This window comes from Colletotrichum gloeosporioides (genome assembly GCF_011800055.1).
Source record: "Colletotrichum gloeosporioides strain Lc1 chromosome Unknown consensus_90, whole genome shotgun sequence".
NCBI classification, from domain to species: Eukaryota; Fungi; Ascomycota; class Sordariomycetes; order Glomerellales; family Glomerellaceae; genus Colletotrichum; species Colletotrichum gloeosporioides.
In genome coordinates, this window is record NW_025544735.1 from 40,001 (window position 1) to 63,000 (window position 23,000).

General features: G+C 55.6%; 4 protein-coding genes across 4 annotated transcripts; 3 read left to right on the forward strand and 1 right to left on the reverse strand.

Moving 5' to 3' along the window:
* Positions 1-5,931: 5,931 nt before the first annotated feature.
* Positions 5,932-6,685, reverse strand: GCG54_00000318 (Dynein light chain cytoplasmic; the record flags this gene model as incomplete). Its single annotated transcript, XM_045400459.1, has 7 exons — positions 5,932-5,996; positions 6,121-6,190; positions 6,252-6,278; positions 6,349-6,383; positions 6,450-6,483; positions 6,541-6,563; positions 6,637-6,685. 7 exons carry the CDS (start codon positions 6,683-6,685, stop codon positions 5,932-5,934), a joined length of 303 nt encoding a protein of 100 aa, XP_045258045.1.
* Positions 6,686-7,343: 658 nt separating this feature from the next.
* Positions 7,344-10,224, forward strand: GCG54_00000319 (Multiple RNA-binding domain-containing protein 1; the record flags this gene model as incomplete). The annotated part of the gene is made up of 3 exons (XM_045400460.1): positions 7,344-7,604; positions 7,672-8,511; positions 8,725-10,224. 3 exons carry the CDS (start codon positions 7,344-7,346, stop codon positions 10,222-10,224), a joined length of 2,601 nt encoding a protein of 866 aa, XP_045258046.1.
* A 2,571-nt stretch (positions 10,225-12,795) lies between these two features.
* GCG54_00000320 (Conidiophore development regulator abaA) lies at positions 12,796-15,695 on the forward strand (the record flags this gene model as incomplete). Its single annotated transcript, XM_045400461.1, has 3 exons — positions 12,796-13,225; positions 13,278-13,481; positions 13,531-15,695. The coding sequence occupies 3 exons, from the start codon at positions 12,796-12,798 to the stop codon at positions 15,693-15,695; spliced, it is 2,799 nt and encodes a 932-aa protein (XP_045258047.1).
* Positions 15,696-20,316: 4,621 nt separating this feature from the next.
* On the forward strand, positions 20,317-21,615 carry GCG54_00000321 (uncharacterized protein; the record flags this gene model as incomplete). Its single annotated transcript, XM_045400462.1, has 1 exon — positions 20,317-21,615. The coding sequence occupies one exon, from the start codon at positions 20,317-20,319 to the stop codon at positions 21,613-21,615; it is 1,299 nt and encodes a 432-aa protein (XP_045258048.1).
* Between the last annotated feature and the right edge of the window lie 1,385 nt (positions 21,616-23,000).

A 23,000-nucleotide genomic window follows, 5' to 3' on the forward strand; every position in this document is an offset into this window, starting at 1 on the left:
TCACCACTTTACTGACCTCATGCCGTCATCTGCAGTCTCTTTTTGACCAAACTTTCTTCCACCAGGCCGCGCTTGCCTGCTTGAATAACGCCCCGGAAGAACCAAGCGAGTGGTGTTTGAGACGATGCAGTCGATGAGGCTATTGGAGGCTGCCGACGAACTGCAAGCTGCGAACTGCAAACCCCCAAAACCCAAAGACCAGGGCATTTACCAGCACGGACGGTATGGCTTCAGCCGGACTATGCATTAGCACACAGTTCGCCTCTCCTGCACGATCCAGACACAGAACGACGGACGCATCGACGATCCTCTGCGCCCAGGCAAGAAGCAACCAACGACTCTCGATCGCCCAGATTCATTCCAGTTGCCCGACCGTCGCCAGACGTCTCTATTTTTGCTGCCGTCTTCACTGCAATGCCGTGGGAGACTGGACCCATTTCAGCCAGCCAGCCAGCCTCAATCAGCCTTCCCTGGCGGTCCCGCCCCTGGCCTCTCCGCCCTCCAATCACCCGCCGGAACTGTCGTCCCTGGCTGCCCGGCATGGCGTCTGACCACGTCCCTTTTATCAAGACTCACCTTCAGTCGCCACAACCGACGCAACCCTATTTCACGGCGGGATGATTCAGCCTTTGAAGGCAGTCAAGTCGGGTCGACACCGAAAGGGTCTCTTGGGGGCTGCGAGAGAGAGAAAACCCCCGTGAGCATCGTCGGATCCTTTCTTCACGGCGCTGTCTCGGCAAGGAACCTTAATACGGGTTTTCCATCACGCGAGACGTCTGCCAGCAACAGGTACAGATAACCTTACTTTGAGCACCTTAAAGCTGCCCTGGCCTGGGACCACGAATGCCACATTCACAGCGCAGTACACGTTGTGGACGTCGTTGTACTTATGCCATCCTCCCACGTCTCGGGCCCTTAATAAGAAGATAACAACGACAGGCCTGCTTGAGCCCCACTGCAATAAGCATTGGACGCAGTAAAAGTTCAGACGTCGATGGAACAGCCCAAAAGGGCAGCGTCCAGGACGCCAGCATAAACATCCAATTTATGATATTCGCCGACAGCATTCTGTCCCTCAGACGTTTTAATCTATCTGCCGTCAATTGCACGTTTGATGCTGTCGCCCAAGCTTGTGGCATGGCGATTGATGGCCGTTGCCACGCCTGTCCATGTCCTGTAACGGGAAAACAGAAACGCGCCCAGGCGGTTGGCGGATGCTGGCTGGGCTCTCTGAGCCTCTGTTGCTCTCTCTGATCTTGCCTATTACAGGGGTCGGGATCTTCTGCACCCAAATATATCCTGCGGATCCCTTGCTGGCTGGCGGATGATGGAGCAAGAGCAGAAACCCACCGGCAACGGCACGACAGGCAATCATTGAGCCAGCGTCTGCCAACCTGATCCGACCACACACGCGAATGCGCGATATGCTCTGATGAGGGCCAATGTGTCTCCCCCGCGACGAGCCTACGACCAGACGCTGCTCAAGCCACGCTTGCCGGCAACAGCGTGGGGTCAAGCGCCGTCTTTCGAGATATCACAGAACAATCACATCAAACCCTCCCAGTCACACTTTGTTGACAAAGCCGCTCGCTGCATGCCATCAGCTTACTAGGGGCCCGAGATAGCACCGACCCCCGACCCCCCGGCCAAAGAAACATGTCGATGGTTTCTGCCTCCGACCTTTGGCTGGGTGCATAGTACCCTGTACTGAAGGATCAAATCTTCAACGAAGTCTGACTGGTACTCCATCCGATGCATGCGGTCGGCTCCAGCTGAGGCGCCGTGAGGTTGCGTGGTTGCTTGGAAGACGATGGCAATGGCTTGGACCCCTTTTGACGGAATCGAGCAGTGTCTCACTCGCGCGCCACGGGTCGACCGCATGCTTCAGCGTTGAATCTCTTCCGCCTTCCAGTGGGCTCTAAGCCAGTGCTGGGCAGATATACATCGGTATTTTCTCCGTCGAGCGCCCCCTCCTTCCCAAACCTGTGGATTCGATGCAAGTCAGGCAGCCTTCGCCCTGCACCGCAGTACATCCGTCCTCCCGACCCCAGTACCCGTCTCCTCCTTCTCCTCTCCGGACTTGGGCGAGACTTGTGATTCTAGCTGCGTTCTGGCAGCCTGCAACTGGCGTGGGAGAAACCAAGAGGACATTCCCGCCTCAAGATGGCGGATGCAGGCTCGACCGAATGGGTGTAGGTACACGCGAAATCCATGCCTCGTTCCCCCGCCTCGTTGCCGACTTGGGGCCTAGATGCCGTAGCACGGTCAATAGACTCGTGCGTTGCAGGACACCACCCCCAACCTCCGATTGGCGGCTGCTCCTCGGCTTGCAGGAAAGAGCCGGAATTATCTTGCGCAGAGCAGCAGAATTGAGGAAGAAAGAATGGTGCTCTCAAGTAACGCTGATGTGCGCCCTGCTGCGAACCGGCTGTTGTCCCAGGGAATCAACTTCGTTTTCCAAGCTGGAAGACCTGGAGTCAAGCCGGCCGGAGCCAGAGTGTATGAGACATTGCAAGACAGACCGGTAGGACAAACCGCTGGAACGGGTTACTCCATCCGAAGATGGTAGACGACCTGGACGGCACGACGGCTACATACAGGAACTAGCGTAAGGTGCTGGAGGGCAGCACAGAGAAGAAACCTTGAGTGCCTTCCTCGAGAGCAGAGACAAGATGAGGACGGGGGCCCAGAGTTCGGATAAGCAAGACCGGCAACTGTTCCGTGCGCATCGAACCTTTTTGATGGGAAGGGAGGCGGATTAACCGACTCGCGAAAGCCAGCCGGGCTGCTTCCGCTCCGTATAGCACCACCACATCCTATGAACCCAATGAGAACGGTCTCCTTTCTGATGAAGGACTCGAGGGATTCAACGCCATTCGCCAGGCAGCAAGCATGCCCGCCTACTGCCGGGTAATACGCAACGCAAGCAACGTGGTGGCGGCGGTGGTGGTGGTGGTGAGGGGGAGATGGGCATCATTCGCACTTAATCCTTTTCGCTTGACGTCCCTCCGTTCCCGGTGCTCGATTCGGGCCCTGATCTCCAGATCATCCCCTGCACCGGACCCTGAATTGATTGTCCCTGAACCCTCACGGAGCGCACCGCGTCGCTCGGTGCCCCTTCCCCCGCCCAGTCGTGCACATCAAAAAGTCTGCAGCGAGGTTGTCAATAGATTGGCAGTCCGTCAGACGTTTCTGTATCCGCACAAAAAAGACACGGGAGAAATAAAGCGGTGGATTGAATGCTCCGGAGGCGCCATTGGCCCTGCCCCTTCCAGCTCACCACGAGGGTACCTCGTGAGTAGTGTACGGCCTGGCCCATTTGAGTTTTGTGGAGAGGGGCACAACGGCGAGAGACGGGCAGAACGTCTACTACACTAAATACGACCATCACCACCAACACCACCAACACCACCCTCAGACCACACGAGTGTTAACGCTTTATGGTATGGCCTATCGATGGGGATGCTAACTTGCCCGCAAGAAGAGAATATCCGGAAGGTCGTCAAGACCCCCCTCTCGCAGCATCCTTGGCACGAATGGGAGATGGCAAAAACACTCTCCTCCTGGGCCGTCACCCGTCAATGTCTGCGACAATCGCACTAGGAAGTCATTAAACTCGCCGACTCCTGGAAGGAAAAGAAGAAACAACTCCTTGACATCCAAAGTGGCCCCGAGGACCATTTTAGAGAAACGAGTCCCATCGTCGACGCGTCGCAGATCATTTTGGAGAAACATCCCGCCCGCCGCTCTCCACCACGTTTTCGACGAACCACTCCCGTCGCATTTCGCTGGCTGGCTGCCCATCCCATCCCCCCGTCATGTCGATCCGGCAGCAGCCAGCCATGCGGTCGCTCGCTGGCTGAATTGTAGAGCAGCAGCAGCCCTTCCGTGGTTGCTTCTTTCCTCGGGAACGTCTTCATAGTCACATTGTTAGCGTGGTTATGGGCATTTGGTGCGTGAGCGCAGCGCCATGTTAGCTTCTTAGCGCATCCCTCTCTAAGGCTTGACCGGGCCTCAAGAGTTTGAACAGTTCGGCGCCGGACGCGGATGCAGGAGGAAATGTGTAGCATGTAGTTGACGGCTGAGAGTCAGACTCTACAAGAAGGGACATACCCGGGAGATGGGTGTCCAGCCAGCCAGCCAGCCGCTTCTGGCGTCAGGTGAGTGAAGCCGCCGAGTAAATGGACGGGCCTCCGAGACCTGCCACCCGAGTGCCAAGATCATCCACCACTCTTCAGAGGAGACCCCCGCCGACCCGACCCCCCCTTGTCCCGTGTGCTCCGTCCTCCAGTACGTACCTTACCTCGGAGGTACCTGCGACTACCTTACCTCACAAGAACGATGCTGATGCCGGGTGCCTGAATAATAGTCAACAACCTCTCTCTCTCCTCAAAGCCACTTCCAATGCGACCTCAATTCAACCCGGGGTGGAGCATGATGATGATTGATCAGCTCTACCTGTGCTGCGACGCAAACTGCCCTCCCGCGCTTCGCCCGCTGCTCCTAATTACTTTTCGGACCATGTTCCGCGGGCCCGAGACCGTCAGTGTCCATCTGCAGTAGAAAAAGAAGGTCGACAGTCACGCGTCTCGCAGGATCATGATGCATCTGTGAAGACGATATGCCACAGAAGCAGGCGCCATAGGTTCATGGTCCACGCTCGACCACTGTCTTCGTACTCTCTCTAGTCGATCGCTGCTCTACTACTAAATAGTACAAAGACGGTTCTATCGGCCGAAGAAAACCGGGTTTCCAACGTATCGGGTCGTCATTTTACATGATTCAAGGGTGAGGGAAGGATGATCAAACTGCGGAGAGAGGATGCGAGCAAAACTTGAGACGAAAAAACCACACACAAAGCACAGGCCTCGGTTTCGGCTGCTTTGCTCCATCTCTCTCTTTGCCTCCCTCTCAATCTCTCCCGCGTGCCTGCATTAAGTCGGATTCTGAACCATTGGTGCTGCTATTGGTGAGGGTTAAATTGTGTTGGTTTGGACCTGTTTGGAGTTCCCGCAGCGGATGACCCTCTTTCGACGATCCAGGTCCTGCCTGCCTAGAAGCAAAGCATGTATTGACAGGTCCCTTTCGGAGTAACAATGAGGGTGGGAGGGACATGCCTTTTTGTTTTGCTCTCGGTCGTATCGGCTTCGGCGCCGGATCTGTGAGAGGGATGATGGGTGTGGCTAGGTCGATTCGACGTAGAGCTCATCTGAAACGATGAATTGGCTGCGATGCCCTTCCTTGCTCTGGACAATACCTAATGGCCCATAGAGATGCCGAGGACAGTGGTCGTGATTGGCTTGTGTCTGCGATGGGCGTTAACCACGGATGGCTGTGGTTGGCTGTGCGCTTCTGATAACGCGTCGAAACTCGTCGTGATGGTTTCCACAAGAAGTTCTCCTAGATCCAAGTCCTCTTAATGCTTGGGCTTCCGCTGGCCATACACACCGAAGCTCGCAAGCCAGCGCCGACATTGGTCTCTGAGTCTGCATTGAGCATCAAATTCTCGTTGTCCATTACCGTTTCCACCTGCTCCGGAAGGGTTGTGACGACAGTCCGTCCCTCCGCTTCTCAACTGGACGAGTTCGCATCCACGCAAAGTGCATGCCAAGGTGTTTTCACCGGCTGGTCAGGACAGGGCATACGCAATAAACATCTGTATTGTGACGGTGGATAAACGGGCTTCCTTGCCCTCCCGAAAAGATGGCGATGTTGAGATGCTCGACAGACGGCATTTCAACTCCCTTTTTGAGTCTCTCCCGACAGCCAAGCAACCTACATATGCGCCTTCGCACAAATATCATGTCCCATTAACCCATATCAAGCCGGTAGTCGGAAAAAGCTGGCCCCCATCCTGTACACTATATTTGCAACGCATCGTCTCAGGGGGCTCGTATTTAAACAGTTGGTGTTCGGCTCGTCTCGCTTCGTTTATTGAGTCTTGAACAGGAGGATGGCGCAGTGACCGAGGTAGAAGTAGATGAAGTGCTTAGTCTCTGCATTTGAGTGAAAGGTCAGCATATGCCATCATAATATCTTCCGTTATGCCGGAAGTCTTGATCTGCCCAACAGGGTGGTTGAGGTTCCTTCTCCCAGCCTCGCTTGCGCAAGTAAACATACCGTGCGTCACAAAGCTACCGAAGTTGCGGCCGACAATACAGTGCCATGTAGGACCCTTGCGCTCGTCGAACTATACGTATTCCCAGGTTAGCTTAGGCAAGACGCGCGGTGGCAAGGCGATGTGAACTTACAGTGCGCTTGATGTGCTGGGCAATATCCTGCAGTTTGTGTCAATGCAAGGCCTTGAGAGAGTTGTCTGGTTGAACGTCTCCAGTTGACGATGCGCACCTTCTCAATGGTGAACTTGGCCATGGCCTCCTGGGCTATAGAGGGGTGGTCAGTACCGCAGCGGGGATCCAGGAGGGGCTTCCGGAGATGACGTTACGTACCGACTTCGATGCACTCTTGCTGCATGTCCTCGGTCTAGAATCATCCGCGTCAGTGTTATGCAGAGGCGCTTGAACGGTATGTGAGCCTCACCATATCAGCGCTCTTGACCTGAGCTAGATTCCTCATATGTCAGCCTCGTCGGGCCCGTAGCCAACATCGTAGACCGCTCCGGATCGGCAGACTCACCTTCCAACTTTTCCCGGGGAGCGGGCGAGGTGCTCTTAGCATCGGCCATTTCGAAGTCGGAGAGATTGAGGAGGTTCCTAAGGTTGCGATGCTGCTGTCAGCATCGATACGAAGTGTCCATCGTGAGTAGTCGGGCCTGGGCCCCTTTTCTCGTTCGTCGTCGATGGCTGCGCCATGCAGTCGGCAAGGTACTCACTAGATCAGAAGTCGACTTCACGAAGCTGTCAGCAGTTGCCTGGAGCAGTAACAGAGACCCCACTTACACTGACGGGCTTGATACGGCGAATTGGTTCTGTTGAATGTTGTCAAAAGCAAGTATCGTCGCGTGTTTTGGCCAACCTGACAAAGTGCCCGCGACGGGAAGGGTCCCATTTGGTCGAGTCGGGTTGCCATGGGCACGGGCCATGCGTCCTTCCCGGCACCTCAGTCATGCGCTAAACCGTTGACAGCCACGGTCTATGTGGGCATTGCGGGGCAGGTCACATGTCGATAGCGATAAGAGCAACTGGGGACGAAAAAAAACTTCGAGACAAGTCCCGTTCGCATTTTGGATGTCAACAAATCCTTCTACACTCTTCTTCACACTCTCGACAGCATGGCCTTGGGTTTATAGCAGCAACACCCCAGAGCAGTCTACGCTCATAATATCTCTTCATCTTTCTTGTCAACGTGTTCTTTGTTTCTGAGATACCCTTTTCTTTTACATCATGGCTAGCACTGACGCTGCCACTCCTGCATTGGAGACCTCCCGCATCTTCGTAAGAGGGCTGCCACCCAAGATCACCGATGCCGAGTTTCGAAAGCACTTCTCGGCTGGTGGTCGCGAAGTGACCGACGTCAAAGTCATCCCACAGAGGAGGATCGGCTATGTTGGATACAAGACTCCGGATGTTGCTGCCAAAGCGGTCAAGTACTTCAACAAGTCTTACGTCCGAATGTCGAGAATCAATGTTGAACTTGCAAGGCCGGTACGTTGGAGAAGTCTCCAGGTAAACATACTATGACCCCTATATGCTTACGTTCTTGCCCTTTTAGATTGCAGATCCCGCCCTTCAGAAGACGAGGGGGGTGGGCGGGCCGTCATTTGTGGCGAAGACGTCAGATTCAGCAGCCCCTCTACCGCCCAGCGCCGAGCAGGATGATGGCTCGAAGAAGAAGCGCAAGCGCGAGGAGGTTGATGAATCCAACCCCAAGCTGCGCGAGTACTTGTCAGTCTTCCAGCCTGGGAAGAAGTCTGCTGCCGATGAAATGGTGGACATGATGGCCCCTGCTGCTGTTAAAGAGCAGAAGAAGTTGCTTGAGGATGGCGAGAGTGATGATGAATATGAGGCCATCCCGGCTCGGCCTGAGAAACGGCAGATGAGGGAGGCACAGAAGGGAGACCAGCGCCCTGCGGAGCCTTTGCCTGAAAAGGACGAGGCCATGCCGGACGCTGCCTCTATCGCCGACCCTGAGCCGGACGCGACTCAGGAGGAGGGTGCTGTCCCCGCTACTGGTGTCAATAACAACGCGGCAACTACAGACGATGATTGGCTCCGTTCGAGGACGAACCGTCTCTTGGACCTCGTGGATGACGACGAGGTACCCCAGCCGGTACCCCAGCCCTCAGCTCAACGAGACAATCAAGAGACAATCGGAAGCGCATCCGCGGTCAACCACGAGGAACCCGTGGAGCCCTCCGAGAAAGCCGAGACAGAAAGTCCAGCTGGAGCCGGCGACGCCCCGGCCCCCTCTGAGAAGAAGGCTGCGGAAGACGAGGATGACACCCTTGCCACCATCAAGCGAACCTCCAGACTTTTTGCGCGTAACCTAGCCTACAGTGTCAACGAAGAGGACCTGCGGGCGCACTTCGAGCAATTCGGAGACCTTCAAGAGGTAAGCAGCAATACTTTTTCACATTTGGAACCGCCACTGTGCCCAACAATCATATGATGAATCCAGATAGGGACAGCTGACATCGAATGATGTTTGATGCGAACCTTGGATCAGTATTTTAGTAGATGCATTGATTTTCTGAAAAAATGATTTACTTTCTCGGCTTTTCATGGACATTTCATGACAAGACTCGATTGCTAATCTCCTGGACAGGTACATCTGCCGGTGACTGCTACTGGCACAAGCAAGGGCTATGCCATGGTCCAGTTCACGAATGCCGACTCTGCTGTCACCGCATTCCAGTCCTCGGATGGTCAGACTTTTCAAGGGCGACTTCTACACATCTTGCCCGCTGCGGAAAAGCGCAACACAGGGCTGGACGAGTTTGCAATCTCCAAGCTGCCCTTGAAACAGCAAAACCTGATCCGAAAGAAGGCGGAGGCTGCGTCTAGCTCCTTCAACTGGAATTCACTATACATGAACCAGGACGCCGTCAACGCCTCGGTCGCCAGCCGCCTGGGCGTGTCTAAATCAGAACTGCTGGATCCCACGTCGGCGGACGCCGGTGTCAAGCAGGCCATCGCCGAGACGTCGATCATCCAGGAAACTAAGGCATACTTTGCATCGAATGGCGTAGATCTCGATGCCTTCAAGTCACAAAAGCGGGGCGACACGACCATTCTGGTCAAGAATTTCCCCTTCGGGACGACGATGGAGGAGCTGAGGATCATGTTTGAGGAGCACGGCACTGTCCTGAGAGTACTGATGCCCCCCAGTGGTACCATTGCCATCGTCGAGTTCGCCCAGGCCGCACATGCTAAAGCAGCGTTTGCCAAGCTCGCTTACAGGCGGATCAAGGACACCGTCTTGTTCTTGGAGAAGGGGCCTAAGGACCTGTTTAAGAATGATGCCTCAGTAAACATGATGCAGGGCAAGGAAGATCGGCCCGTTGGCGTGCAGAAGCTCAGCGTTACTGAGCTTCTGGAGCGTGGTGAGCAGGACGAGGCAGACATTCAGACAACGTCGCTGTTTGTCAGAAACCTCAACTTTTCCACCACGACAGAGAAGCTGGCCGAGACGTTTAAACCGTTGGACGGGTTTGTGTCCGCCAGGGTGAAGACAAAGATGGATCCCAAGAAGCCAGGACAGGTGCTCAGTATGGGATTCGGCTTTGTTGTCTTCAAGACAATGGAACAGGCTTCAACGGCTCTCAAGTCAATGGATGGGTTTGTCCTCGACGGTCACACCCTCGCCGTCAAGGCCTCCCACAAGGGCCAGGATGCGGCGGAAGAGCGCCGCCGGGAAGACAAGGCTCGCAAGGCGGCGGGCCAGCGTACCAAGATCGTCATCAAAAACTTGCCCTTCGAGGCAACCAAAAAGGACATTCGCACGCTGTTCAGCACTTATGGCCAGCTCAGAGCTGTCCGCCTGCCCAAGAAGTTCGGCAACTCAACCAGAGGTTTTGCTTTTGCAGAGTTTGTCACCCCTCGGGAGGCGGAAAACGCGCTCAACGCTTTGCGAGACACCCACTTGCTGGGCCGCAAGCTTGTTCTCGACTACGCCGAGGCGGAGGCAGTCGATGCCGAGGAGGAGATTGCCAAGATGCAGCGCAAGATCGGTGGCCAGGTCAGCAAGGTCGCCCTTTCGCAGCTCATGGGCCAGGGCAGGAAGAAGGTCAATATCGGCGAAAATGCCGACGAGATGGATATGTGAAAGGGGAAATGATTCGAGAAGTAAATAAATCTAAAAGAGAGTCCATCTGTGCCTCTGTTACGGCACACAACGCTTCTCGCCAGCCTGCTCATCGATGGTATCATGTGTCGCGTTATTCCAAGTTTTCATGCAGTGGACCTGAGTACCTTTGTACCCAAGTTCGTAAGTTTTGCTTTTGCCCCTTGGAAGGTCACACATTTTCTTTAAGTCCAGTGTCTACCCAGATTTGTGATTCTGTACGCACGTCTGTCTTGGTCATCCCTAGCTCCGAGACTTGATCTGCCCGATCGCACCCCGCCCTGCCCTTTTCGCCCTTATTCCCTTCTGACCAATTTTACCTCCCTCCTGCAAGAAATAATCCGTCCCGCTATTGGCTTCCCCATATCATGCAGAGACGGGAACCAAGGAGGCGGCCAACGGTGGGGTTGCAGAGGGCGGCTTACTGTTCAATATGCTCCTAGCTGCCTCCGTGCACCCAAATAGCAATGGCAATAGCTTCAAGTGCGAGGTTCATTGCCATTCCCCATCGCCGTCATGATCAAGATCATCAACACTGGCGAGCATGATGAAGGGGCAAAACAAAACAAAACGCTATCCAAATCTTTAGGTTCCTAATCATCGACCTCTGGCCACCCTCACCTCCTTTGCCCCGCTGGCAGGAATGCGTCTCTCCCCTTTCTTGAGCCTTGTCTCTTTCCAATCATGGCAGCATGCCAGAGTCCGGTGCGCTATGCCCTTTATCTCTATCTGTTTTTACTTACACGTGCTGATTTTCCAGCCCTCTCTCTGTTGCTCTCTCTGTTCCCGCGCAAGGCATCCGGGGAGTTCTGGACTCAGCATCAGGCATGGTCACCACGAAACAGCCACACGCTCTTTCCAGCCATGCGTGTGGTCTTGCCTTTCCTCTGTGGATGACCTTCTCTCTAAGCCAAAATGGCAACGGCTGATAGACAGATGTGGCCGGCAAGTCGTACCGGTGCAGGTGGTGGTGGGTGGGCGGTACGTGCAGATCTAAAAAACCGCACTTCAAGACCCAAGTTGATCTGTCCCCATGAGCAAGCGTTCCTCGACCAACCCCCTTGCATGCCATTGCCTCGATTCGGCCACCCCTCCAGCTCAACTAGCTTCACGATTTTCCATGTGGGGTGACCCTTGTCGAAGTCGACGTACGTACATGCACATACACTTTTGGGTCCGTCCCAGGGCGAAGGGAACCAGCGGCCTTATCCCATCGACCTCGATGAAGCTGTCAAGTCATGTCAGTCGGTGTTGAATCGAGTCTACCACCACGCTATTCGCACCCTTCTCCCTAACTTGCCTGATTGGATTCTTTCTCTCCTGGCTCTCTCTCCTCGACCAGGCATGTCTCCAGCCCTGCCTGTGCTCCATCCTCTTACCAAAATGAGCCCCGCCCTCTATCCTTCCCCTCGCATCCAGCTCCCCCGGAGCATCGTTCCGACCATACTGGCGGATAGCTTACCCTCTGCGCCTCAACGCCTCACCTGTTCGCTGTCATTCTGTGCATACTTCTCTCTGTTTCCCCCACGAGGTACCTCCCTTCTATCAGCTGATCCAGGCCTCTCAAGTACGGGAAAAGTGGAATCTCCTCTCCCCCTCCTCCGACCACTGGCAGTTCATGTGGGGAGACCGTGGACCACAAGCTCTATTTTCTGCCCTGAAGGGAACAGGGCTGGGCCCAAGGCCCCAGACGTGGCATGCTTGGGGAATGGAAGAGGAGGACGATGAAGCAGAGGGCTAAAATGAGGGGTGTGTTGACATCGATCTGGACCCCGGCGTGTTCGACCAAAACGGTGACAATCTCTCTCAGACCTTCTTCTCTTTCGGCAAGCTGCGGGTGTGTTTTGTACTGGCCTTCAACGATCTCACCCGTTCCCTCGCCTCCCCTCTGTCAGACCTCGAGCGGGTGTACCTGACTTCAGGAACTTATATTGACGTACATCCCATGCCAGTGCCATTCCTTTCAAGCACCACCTATCTGTCTCTTCTGTCGACCAGCGTTCTTCCACGCCTGCTCACCCCTGGCTCTGGTCATACAAAGCAAGAGCACAGGAACCATCACAACAACCAGCTGAGAGCTGCGGAATTCAAAGCCTCACACTCCTTTCGTTTCGCCTATCGGCAAAACACCATACTCACTCTCACTTTCCCATCATTCCGCTCCATTCCACTCTTTTCCGTATTTTGTATAGCTTCCCGAGGAATCTTGCCCCGGGGCGAAATTGGACGAAGACACAAAAAAGCGAGCTTGCACATGTCCCTGCCCTTCTCTTAACACGAACAAAACCCTGTCCAGCCCCGCGAAATTCCTGAAGAGTCATTCCTTTTCTTTCTTGCCTCCCATCCTCCATTCTTTCTCTCAGGGGTTCCGTTCTTCTCAAGGAATCCGTTTACATTTCAGTCGACCTCGCCAACGCATACCGTTCCCCAGACTCCAGTGGGGGACGATACTGAGAAAGAACGGAAACGAACCTTACCACATCGCCGGAATCCGTCATCGACATACCCAGTAACGAACGTTACGCTGCAAGAAGAAGCGTAACGAGGTTCAATATGGAGCACCCGCGCCCCGTGCTACCGTCCCAGCGTTACTCCCCTTCGCCTGTCTACAGCTACGATAGCAGACGATGCACACCAACCGGCAGGCAACCACTGAGGGAGTCGACGGGCAACGCCCAGACTGGATCCCATTTGGGGAGTCTGGCCTCATCGTGCCGCAACAGCCCTTTGGGCCTCTTCTCTCCGGGGCTTACCAACATCCCAACTCCTCCTGTCGTACCTTCGCAGGCTGGGGCAAGCTATCGGAGCAGTGGTAGCCTTCGGAGGTCAGATGCTCTGCACCTAGCTGCGAGACGAGGGCGACACGACATCAACCCGATCTACTATGCTCCTGAGTTTCGCCCTTACCGGGACAAGCAGGACCAGAAAGACCCCAATGAAAAGCAAATTTGGCCTCGTGTACTGGAGGATGCGTTCCTTGACTGTAAGTCTCCTTCCACTGGAAAACTCAACGCATCTCTAACCCAGGCTTCCAGCACTCCTTATCATTCCCCACATGGGAAGGAAGAAGTACAGCATGCAAGGAAAGCAATTTGGACGCAACATGCTGATCAGCGAGTACCTCTGGATTGCCTACTGCTGCAGCTTGCAGCCCGGGCAGAAGGCCGAGGAGAGAAAACGAAAGCAAGTGTCCAGCCACATTCAAGTTGTAAAGAAGATGTTTGAGAAGCACAGATGCTGTAAGTCAATTTCACTGGGCCAACTCGACCACGAACTCATATCACGTAGATCACTTTTTTTTCGTCAAGGATCCCGACAAGAGCGAGGCCCGTCTTAAGGACAACCTGGAAATGGCCTCCTTTAAAGACAACCCAGTCCTGATTGCCCTTTCCGAGAGCCGTCTCCCAGACGTCCGACCCAACTACGAGTACTTTGCCCAGATTCTGGCCATGGACTCTCTTGTTGTCATGCGTCCCAAGACGGCCTGGATCTTCGTTGCCTCGTCCGGCGTGAGGATCGAGGAAAACGGCGACGCCTACGACCAGAACGGCAAACTCCTCGACCACGAGTACTACCCCCACTTGGAGAAGAACCTGCACAAGGAAGACGGCCTGTCTCGCGGCCTCAACGGCAGCGTTCTTCTGCACGAGTACAACCGCGAGCTTGCGCAGAAGGAATCTGCCGCGGTGACAGAGCTGTCTCAGGAATGGGAAGCCAAGTTCGCCCCTCTACACAAGTCGCTCGAGTACGCCATCGCCGACAACAAATGGCTCGACATACTGGAGATGACTGTGACTCTCGAGATCCATCCCCGCAGCAACTTTCCCGCTGGCTCCGAGCTCAACGGCTTCGTTGAGCTTAGCATCTCTCAGCCTGCGCTCCAAAACCATAGGTGGAAGTGCGTCACCAAGCTCGCACGACCGGAGGAACTTCGCCGTGGCGAGAACGAGCCTTGCGTGGTCGAGCAGACAAGTGAGGTCGGTGTGCAGTACACACACAGGCCCGGATGCCAAGACAACAAGTTCGACTGCGACTGCCGCTCCCGCCCCAGACAAGACGTGCGAGTCCCGTTCCCCGCAGCCGAGTGGGCGAGCATCCTCAGCACCTGCGCCGGATACCTCGAGCCGGTCGAGAACAAGACCAAGATTGAGGATGACGACGAGAGGGTCAAGGCCGCCGAAGAGGCCGCCCTCGAGGCAGAGCGCACCACGGCAGAGCTGATCCAGCAGGTCGGCATGTTCCAAGAGCTCTGGTCTGCTCCACCGGACAACAACGCTGACCGTCGTGTCTGGACTCGCCGCGGCATCATCCTCTGGAAGTTCCGCACCATCCACGCTTTCGACGACAAGTGGAACCCCATCTTCGAAAAGCCAGCGGCGCAGAAGGGCAAGCGCCCGGCGGACGAGGAAGGCGACGAGCACACTGGTTCCTCTCGACGCGGAGGAGGAGGCCGACCCAAGCGGGTCTTCAACCCCCCCGGCACGACCTGGCGCTTCCTGACGGCGCTCGACCCAGTCTCGCAAGCCCATCAACAGAACGTCTGCGTCAACCCCGCCGCCGCTCCGAGCCGCGACATGCTCATGGCCCCCACACCCCCTTACTCGCACCACCTTGCCGCCGTCATGAACGACAACATGAGCTCTGCCTGGGAGTCCGTCACCATGCCTGGCCAGCTGCCGAGCCTCGCATCAACCGGCACCCTCGGCCTCATGGACAACTTCTCCCACGGACTGGCCACGCCTCCCCCGACGGCATCCATCCACTCGTCTTACGCAAGCAGCTACGACGGCAGCCACGAGCTGGCTGGCGGGTCGCACCATCAACTCGACTTCCTGGCCGGGTCTTGCACGACGTCCATGGACAGCCAGAGCACCTTGGTCACCGACATGGCGCCGACTCCGGCCGACCCGTTCCTGTCTGCGACGGCGGGCATCCAGGTTTCAAATGGCGTGGGCGTCGGCGTGTACGACGACGCGGACTGCGAGGGGATCTCCGAGTGGGACACCGCGCCCTCCTTCCACAGCCTGCCCCAGTGGAACGGATGGAACGAAGCAGCATCGGACGCAAAGACGCAGCAGTGGCAGAGCGAAAACCAACGCGCCACGGCGGCCAACTCCAACCTGTGGGCAGGAGACAGCAGCAAAGACCACCATCACCACCACCAACACCAGGCTTGGAACCAGCAGCCGTGGGCCCAGGCCGTCTCGGCAGTCGCTGCCGTGGCCGGCACGGACGGCAGGTCCGGATGGTCACCTGCGGATGGGCTGCCCTCCCTGGACTCGATCAGCCCGCTCAAGTCCCTCACCGGCAGCAGGAAGAGGGCACGCTCCAACAGCCTGGACATGGAGAGCCGGGAGAACTTCCCCGCGACCGCCATTCAGAAGCTGGTGCATCACCGAGCGCCGGCAGCCGTCATGGACGAGGGTAGTCACGGACATCGGAGTTGGGACTGAAACATCTCATGGTCGGCCGACGGCGGCAGACAGAGAATGTAACATCACCTCGGGAAACATGCGCGTGTGGACTGCGCGGCGGGCTATCTGAGGCGCAAAGGATGGGAGAACAGAAAAGGGGGTTGGGAAGGTTGATTGGGGTGGGATGATTGACGGCCGACTCATGTGTGAAACGCTCAAGAAAGGTATCTTGGGAAGGGACGGAAATGTGTTTTGACGTATAGAAAAGAAGAACCCTTTGATACCATAATGCAGGTGGGAGAGAAGCAGACAGAGAGAGAGAGAGAGAGAGAGAGAGTTATGGCATGTGTTTGCTGCGCACCACACACACCACCACCACGCAAGAACAAGCGGGTAACAAAAAAAGAATTGACTCGGTTTCTACCTCGCAGTTGCATTGGCCCGACAAATGTCTTGTTTCTCCTGTCATGCCTATTGTCCGGACGAGCGAGTGGTTCAGAGAGCTTCTGCAGGTGATGAGATGAAACGCAGAGAACGTGGTTCAGCCAAAGGGACGTTCCCTGGTCCATCGTCGTCGTCAGTCGGGGAGGATTGGATTACAATTTCTGTGGGGTCATCTCTCTCTGTCTGTCTCTCTTTTCTTGTCCTCATCAGCGTTTGAGGTGATGGAAGCTTAAAGATCAGACGATCCTCGATGGGCTGCCAAGACCTGATGTTTTGCGTTTTGCGTAGCTGTGGTTCCTCCGTTTCGCTCACGTTACTTTGCTGTCGCTAATTGGAGACCACAGTCGTAATACTCACGCGCTGCCGCCCGGGGGCCGTCGCGGCGTTTAGTCGCGGGACGGTGGATAATGATCTCCTGGGAGGAGGATCAATCGCCCTGACGGTTGGACGGTGGGACGGAGATTCGTGGAGTTGGGAATGTTTCACTCGAAGCACGAAATATGCGGAGTGTGCACGCGTGGATACTGCAGCAGCATGCGAAAGGACCATCTCGAGAAGTGGGCGGGGCGGGGAGGAGGAGTCGACGTGCTTTGGAAGCGAAAAGATGATCAGTGGAAACCAGAAAAGATGTTCGCAGGGTTTTTGCCCTTCTGACTTGGGGGTTGGGACGGACACACAGGGGGCATCGGACTGGAGTGCGAGTGCGTGTGCAGTGTGTTGAGTGTGTGGTCTGAACAACATGGACGGCAGGCGAGATGAAACGCTGCATGTCTGAACACTGGCGACCGAGGTGTGTGATATCGCGAGAACGGTGGTGGCGAAATAGGGGCCATATGGGCCGGTGAGCCTTTTGGCATGCTTGCAGAGATATCACGCAACGGTCCGTTGACGATGTTTCTTTTCCCAAGAGATTGTGATGTCCAATGGATGGCATGAGGTGAGATTGCGGCGGCAACGGCAAGCGCTGTCAAGACTAGGCCTCACAGCCACGATTTTGAAAGGAGCCGTGATCCGGAGATGGCGCGCCGGGGAGCGGGCGGCGGGCGGGCTTTAGTGGCTGTGGAGCCGGCGAAGAATAGCCCCAACGTCCAAGTGGTTGCAGTGAACGGGGGATGCGCACAGACGATGAGACGTGGGAGGATTTGCAAAATTCCCACCACCGCCGGGGGCCCACGAGAGCGAGGATAGACGAGCACTTTCCTTCCCTCGAGGGTTGGGGAGGAAGATCATGGACGCTCGCCAGGGATCGCAGACTGGGGGGTTTGAGAATGAGCGGGCGAAAGATTTGGGTTCTAGAGCATTGAGCACGGAGGCGAAGGTGACAATCTCCAGACAAGACAAGACTGGGTATCGTTGGCTTGGTGTTTGGGTGCTAAGGTAGGGGCCGTGGGCCCGTGTTTCGCGTCGACTTGAAGTCTCTTTTTCCTCCTTCTCGTCTTTGTGTTCTGCTTCTAGACGCCGTCTGACGTTAGCGTACAGATCCAGGCCCAAGCTTTTTGCAGCATGCACCAAGAGAGTATGTGAAGTCGACTGACAGCAGAAATCGTTGGTGGCCGTCCTCGGTCCATCTGACACGACCAAGGTGCGAAGAATCGCGCAAGATAGGAGACGTAAGGTTATCGAGTGAGCAAGATGTTGCTGGGATGGTGTTGCTGGGATGCGGCGACGCTAGCGTTCGTCGAGTTGGTCGGGTCATGGATGGTGACGGATGATGGGTGGGAATTTGGAGTTGGTCGAAGCTCCGAGGTGGGTTGAATTCTTGTATATCCGCGACTCCATCCGCGGCAAGAGAGACTGGTATTCTTGGCTTCAAACAAGGCATTTGGCAATTGCCATTGGGAGTGCCGGCACGAGACGCTCTACTTTAGTCGCCCAGACAAGAGACGACGAGAAAACAGCCTGTGGGTTCGGGTCTTGGCAGAGAGATTTCGGTCCTTTCTTTTTCAAATTCCGTTTTAGACCTCGCCGTCACTTCCGGCGGCAGTGTGCGCCAACCGCAGCCAATCGAGCACACGGGCAGACCCATGATCTCTGGCTGCGCGGCAAAGATGGGAAGAAGCGGTGGCTGAGTCAAGAGCTCGGGGACCCATTACGGTACGTTGCTGAGAACAGGTAGCGAGGGGAAGAAGAAAAATGGTGAAGAAGCGGGCGGGAATGGCGTCGAGTGGCTGCCCAGGGAAAGAGCGGCCTGCAGCGATGCATCTCAACCCGAGTGAGTGACTGACTGACTGAGGAGTCCAGACTTTCATTTCTTGGGATGCCAATTTTGGCAGGCGCCGCAAGGTGCAGGCAGCGCCTGCCAGTCGAGGTGGTAGCGGACCCTTGCGTCTGGAGCTCGCTTAATTCGGGCAGGGGCCGCATGGACCTGGTTGACTGGATGAGGTGCATCGATCCTCAGAGCAGCGCGAGCCCCTTGTTCCAGATTTTGCTGTGAAGCATCGCGACCGAGGTACCACAACCACACAATTTGTGCGGGGAGGCTACATGTTTCGGCGTTCGCTGGTGACCCCTGGTTTCCAAGGCAAGCGTGGCGGCTACCCAAGAGTCAAGATCGCTGCAACCCCACGAGGACCGGTACCTTGCGGCGGGAGAGCAGCGCAGAACGGTACTTACGAGCCAACGTCCCCACTGGGGCCTAGTGCCAGGTACCCCGACCCACCCATCCACATCACTCACATCCACACAAGCGTGTAGCGCAGGCCATCTCCCGTCAGTCAACGTCGTTGCTGCTGCAGCTGCACTCGCAAAGCATCGGTGCCAAGACTCGCACTTCAACCTCAACCCTTCCCTGTCAAACACCAACCCGGGGCTCTTGTTCGCAACGACGTCGACTGGCGCCCAGGACTCCCCATCAGAAACACGCGCTCTTTTCCCTGGCTCTTCGTCCCATAACGAGACCCGTCCGACCCTATGGCCGGCCCCCCGGCATTCGAGTGCTTTTGCACGCTCTTTGGCCAGAATCCCCCTGTCCGAGTGCCATCCCGCCCGCGTGCCTCCACTGCTGTCGTTTTGGATCGCGACTTCCAAGATGCGCCGCATGGGTGTTTGCCTGTCGTTCGGGTCCCTTCTCCGTCGATCATGGCTCGCTCGCCCACCCTGCAGCGGCCGAGAGATGGAGAGTGCAGAAAAAACCATGAGTCTAGGCAGATGAGTGACGGTAGGGATGGCATGGGTAAGGCGGCAGCTCGTCGTGTGGTGCCTGGTGCGTGGTGTGGTGTGGTGACACGCTCGTGATATTAAACCCAACCTGGGCCTCGCATCCCAAAACGGTCTTGACCTCACCTCCTCACCCCCCCGCCATCAACGCCTCTTTCTTCTTGTGCTGGCCACCGCCTCGCTAATTCGGGACGAACAAGGCAGAAACAATCGCATTGTTTCCCTTTTCCCTTGAGGCCTGTTATCGAGACCGCCCTACCTTAATCTCCGTCGCTTCTTTGTCGTACGCGCTTGAGGAAGCCAGGCCTCCTGCCTTTAACCCTCCATTGTTCCTTCCTCGGATCAACTCGACTGTTCGCTCACCTCGCCTTTCACCTCTCACCTGACCTCGACGCTCGAATTCACCTCTACCGCCGCCCCACTTCGACCGAAAGAAAGAGATAGAATCGACTGCTGGCCTCGACCGCATGTAGTACACAAAGACGGCCGCTCATTTCCTGTTTTCGTAGCCCTCTTCAGTTCTTGACTCAGCTGGTACCTGACTGCGCCGGACGTCTTAATCACAACAACAAATTTACGCCTCGGCCACCACTCACACGACCCTTCTCTCACACAACCTTCCACTCAGACTTGCTCTGTTCACTTCTCAGTCTCGGCCGCCTCAACTCAGTATTTCTGGCCTAGACCTCTTCCTTACAACTTCTGGAAAAGGTTTTATCTTCTTTTCAAAAAACCTGCAGGGAAAAAAAACAAATCAGCCAACCCAACTTCGATTCTTCTGGAAGACTCGACCAGCAGACGCTCTTTCCCGCGCTAGACCCTGCCTCTCTTGGTTTGTTCACCTACCTCCCGTTGTTCACAACAACCAGCCCTAATATTTATTTTTTCCCAGCCCATCACTCAACTTTTTGTGATCTTCACAAACCACTTCCCTGATTCACGTTTCTCGAATCAGACCCGTCACAAGAATCATCTTTTGATCCTCAGCATTAACACAAATACCCTTATCCCCTCACTTTCCTTCTCACACCACTCTCACACACAAATCACGAATTCCACAATGGCGCGCAGTAACACTCTTGCTTTCGTTGTCGCCTGCCTGCTGGGCGCGCCTCAGCTTGCCAGCTCCCACACCTGGGTTGAGCAGCTCAACCGTGTCGCTGCCAATGGCACTCTTGTCGGCCCTGCTGGCTACTCCAACGGCTGGCACGGCCGTGATGCCTCCTTCAACGACGAGGCCTTCACCAACCGCATCCCCAACGAGGGCTTCAACCTTTGCAAGCAGAACCTTCAGGGCACCCAGAACGCTCAGTTTCCTCACCTGACCGCTGCTCCCGGCGACTATGTCTCCCTCCGCTACCAGGAGAACGGTCACGTCACCAAGCCTGAGAACCCCCCCAACAAGCCTCTGAACCGCGGTACTGTCTTCGTCTATGGCACCACTAACCCCAGAGCCAACGATACCCTCTTCGACGTTCATCGCCAGTGGACTGCTGATGGCAAGGGTGGTGATGCCCGTGGCAAGCTCTTGGCTACCCGCAACTACGACGATGGCCAGTGCTACCAGGTCAACGGCGAGTCCATCTCCACCGACCGTCAGGCAAAGTTCCCTCACCAAGCTGCCCAGCCCATGGGAGCCGATATCTGGTGCCAGTCGGCCGTCCAGCTCCCCGAGGATGTTGCCCAGAACTCCGAGTACACTCTCTACTGGGTCTGGTCTTGGCCTACGCTGAAGGCCTCCGCCGTCGCCAACTCCAAGAATGGCCAGTTCGCCGACTTCCCCTCCGGCTTCAAGGGCGACAAGCGCGCCGTCACCTCTGATGATGTCACGACCGCTGAGATCTACTCTAGCTGCTCCACCATCAAGGTCCAGGGAGAGGCCCTCGTCAAGGGCGCCAACGCTGCCTCTGCCTCTACCTCCAACAAGCAGCAAGCTAACGCCCTGGCCGCCTTCAACTTCCCTGAGAAGCCCAACTACAACGCCATCGCCGTCAAGGATCAGATCCAGAACCAGTTCCAGGTTGACGTCAAGGGCGACGATATCCCCAGCAACTCGACCATTCCTGGTAACGGCTCTGAGAAGGTTGTCACCTCCTCTGCCCCGACCACTCCTACTCCTACCCCCACGCCCACTGGAGACAAGGTCCGCACCGTCACCGTCACGGCCGCTCCTGTGACTCTGTACTCGATGCTCACTGTCACCATCGCTCCTCAGGCGACCCCGACTCCTTCGCAGAACCCTGCCAACCCTGCCAAGTTCGTCGACGGCGCTGCTCCCGCTTCGGTCAGCCCTACTCCCTTCCTCAAGGGTCGCCACGTCCGCGGCAAGGACTCCTGGAACTTCAACCCTCGCATCTAAGCTACGGAGGTTACTTGCTTGAGGAGGGGACACACCATCCTTTCAGCAGTCTCACCAACAGACTTCACTCACAGCAACGACTTCCCTGCTTGAATGTTTCTCTTCTCACATTGCGGTCCTGGTTTGACCGGTTTCTTTTCTTTCCTTTCTCGTTATCACGACTCATTGACGCTTATGACCCCACGTATTCCACGACACCCTTGCCGCAATACCACTTTTGGGCATTCTTTCATTTTTCATCGGCCAAACAGTACATACAAAGGATACAGGGCATTGTTTCTCTTTCAACCCCCCTCTCCGGATTCACGGTTACGGAATTGGACAACAGTCATGAGGTCAACGGAGTATGAAGGGCATTTGAATTTTACAGGATACACCCCAGGTGGAATGGGGTGGGGACGGAAAAGGGTTCAGGTTTTTTCATCACAATTGGAGGGGCATACAAACGGTACTGGCATGTGCTGGGGCGTTGAGGGGGGATTGACCTTTTCGGATGATACCACCTCTCTCTTTCCTTTTTTTCTTTACTTTTCAGGTCTCTCTTCGAGGATTCTATCATGTTTCTGGTCATATGGGTCTCCCACGAGGCCTCATCTTTTCTTGTTTTCTAGATCCTTTCCAGATTTGGGTGTCCCCCTTCTAGGTTGTGTGGCTCGACGCGACGCTTAAGGGACGTGGGATGAAACTTGGAGGACGGCTTCGGATGAACGGGGGACTCATGGATGGAAGCCAGTACACTGGGCTAGATGCTCCAGTAGGTAGTCAAATGGAATCAAGTACAATCACTTCTTTGTTGCCTCGTGACACGCCAAGGTTATCGTAACTAACATATCAGTGATGACGTGCCGTGACTCAATCATCGCCCTCCTGGACCTTGAGAGGAAATGCGCAGTAATGTGAGTGTCCAGGAAGTTCAAGTGAGCTTGACCTTGACCTCTTTGACATGCTCCAAGCTAGCTGTTTGCTTTCCAAGCCCACACCTGAATAAACCCAGGAGTTGGATCCATGGAGATGGGATGACTCAAAGCTGACATCAATGCGAGATGGATCAAGGTTTAGATGACAATACTCTCTCATAGGGATTCGATTGCTTGGATGGTTGGCCGATGGTCATGGCTTGAGCTCGTCGAGTCACTTCAATGTTGTCTCATGCAACATCACGTACTTGGACGGATAGGCAAGCGCTAATCGCTTGTCACTCCTGGATGACGAAGACGACGACTTAAACACGGAAGCATATTCTTGCTCCATGGGAACTTGGATGCTATCCAGGCCTGCCTGAGGTCGCAGCTCCAGGACCGAGAGAACCATCACATCGGCAACGGCGCGAACACGATTATCATGTTTTGTCATCAGACGACTACCGCGGCTGTTTTAGTAATTCC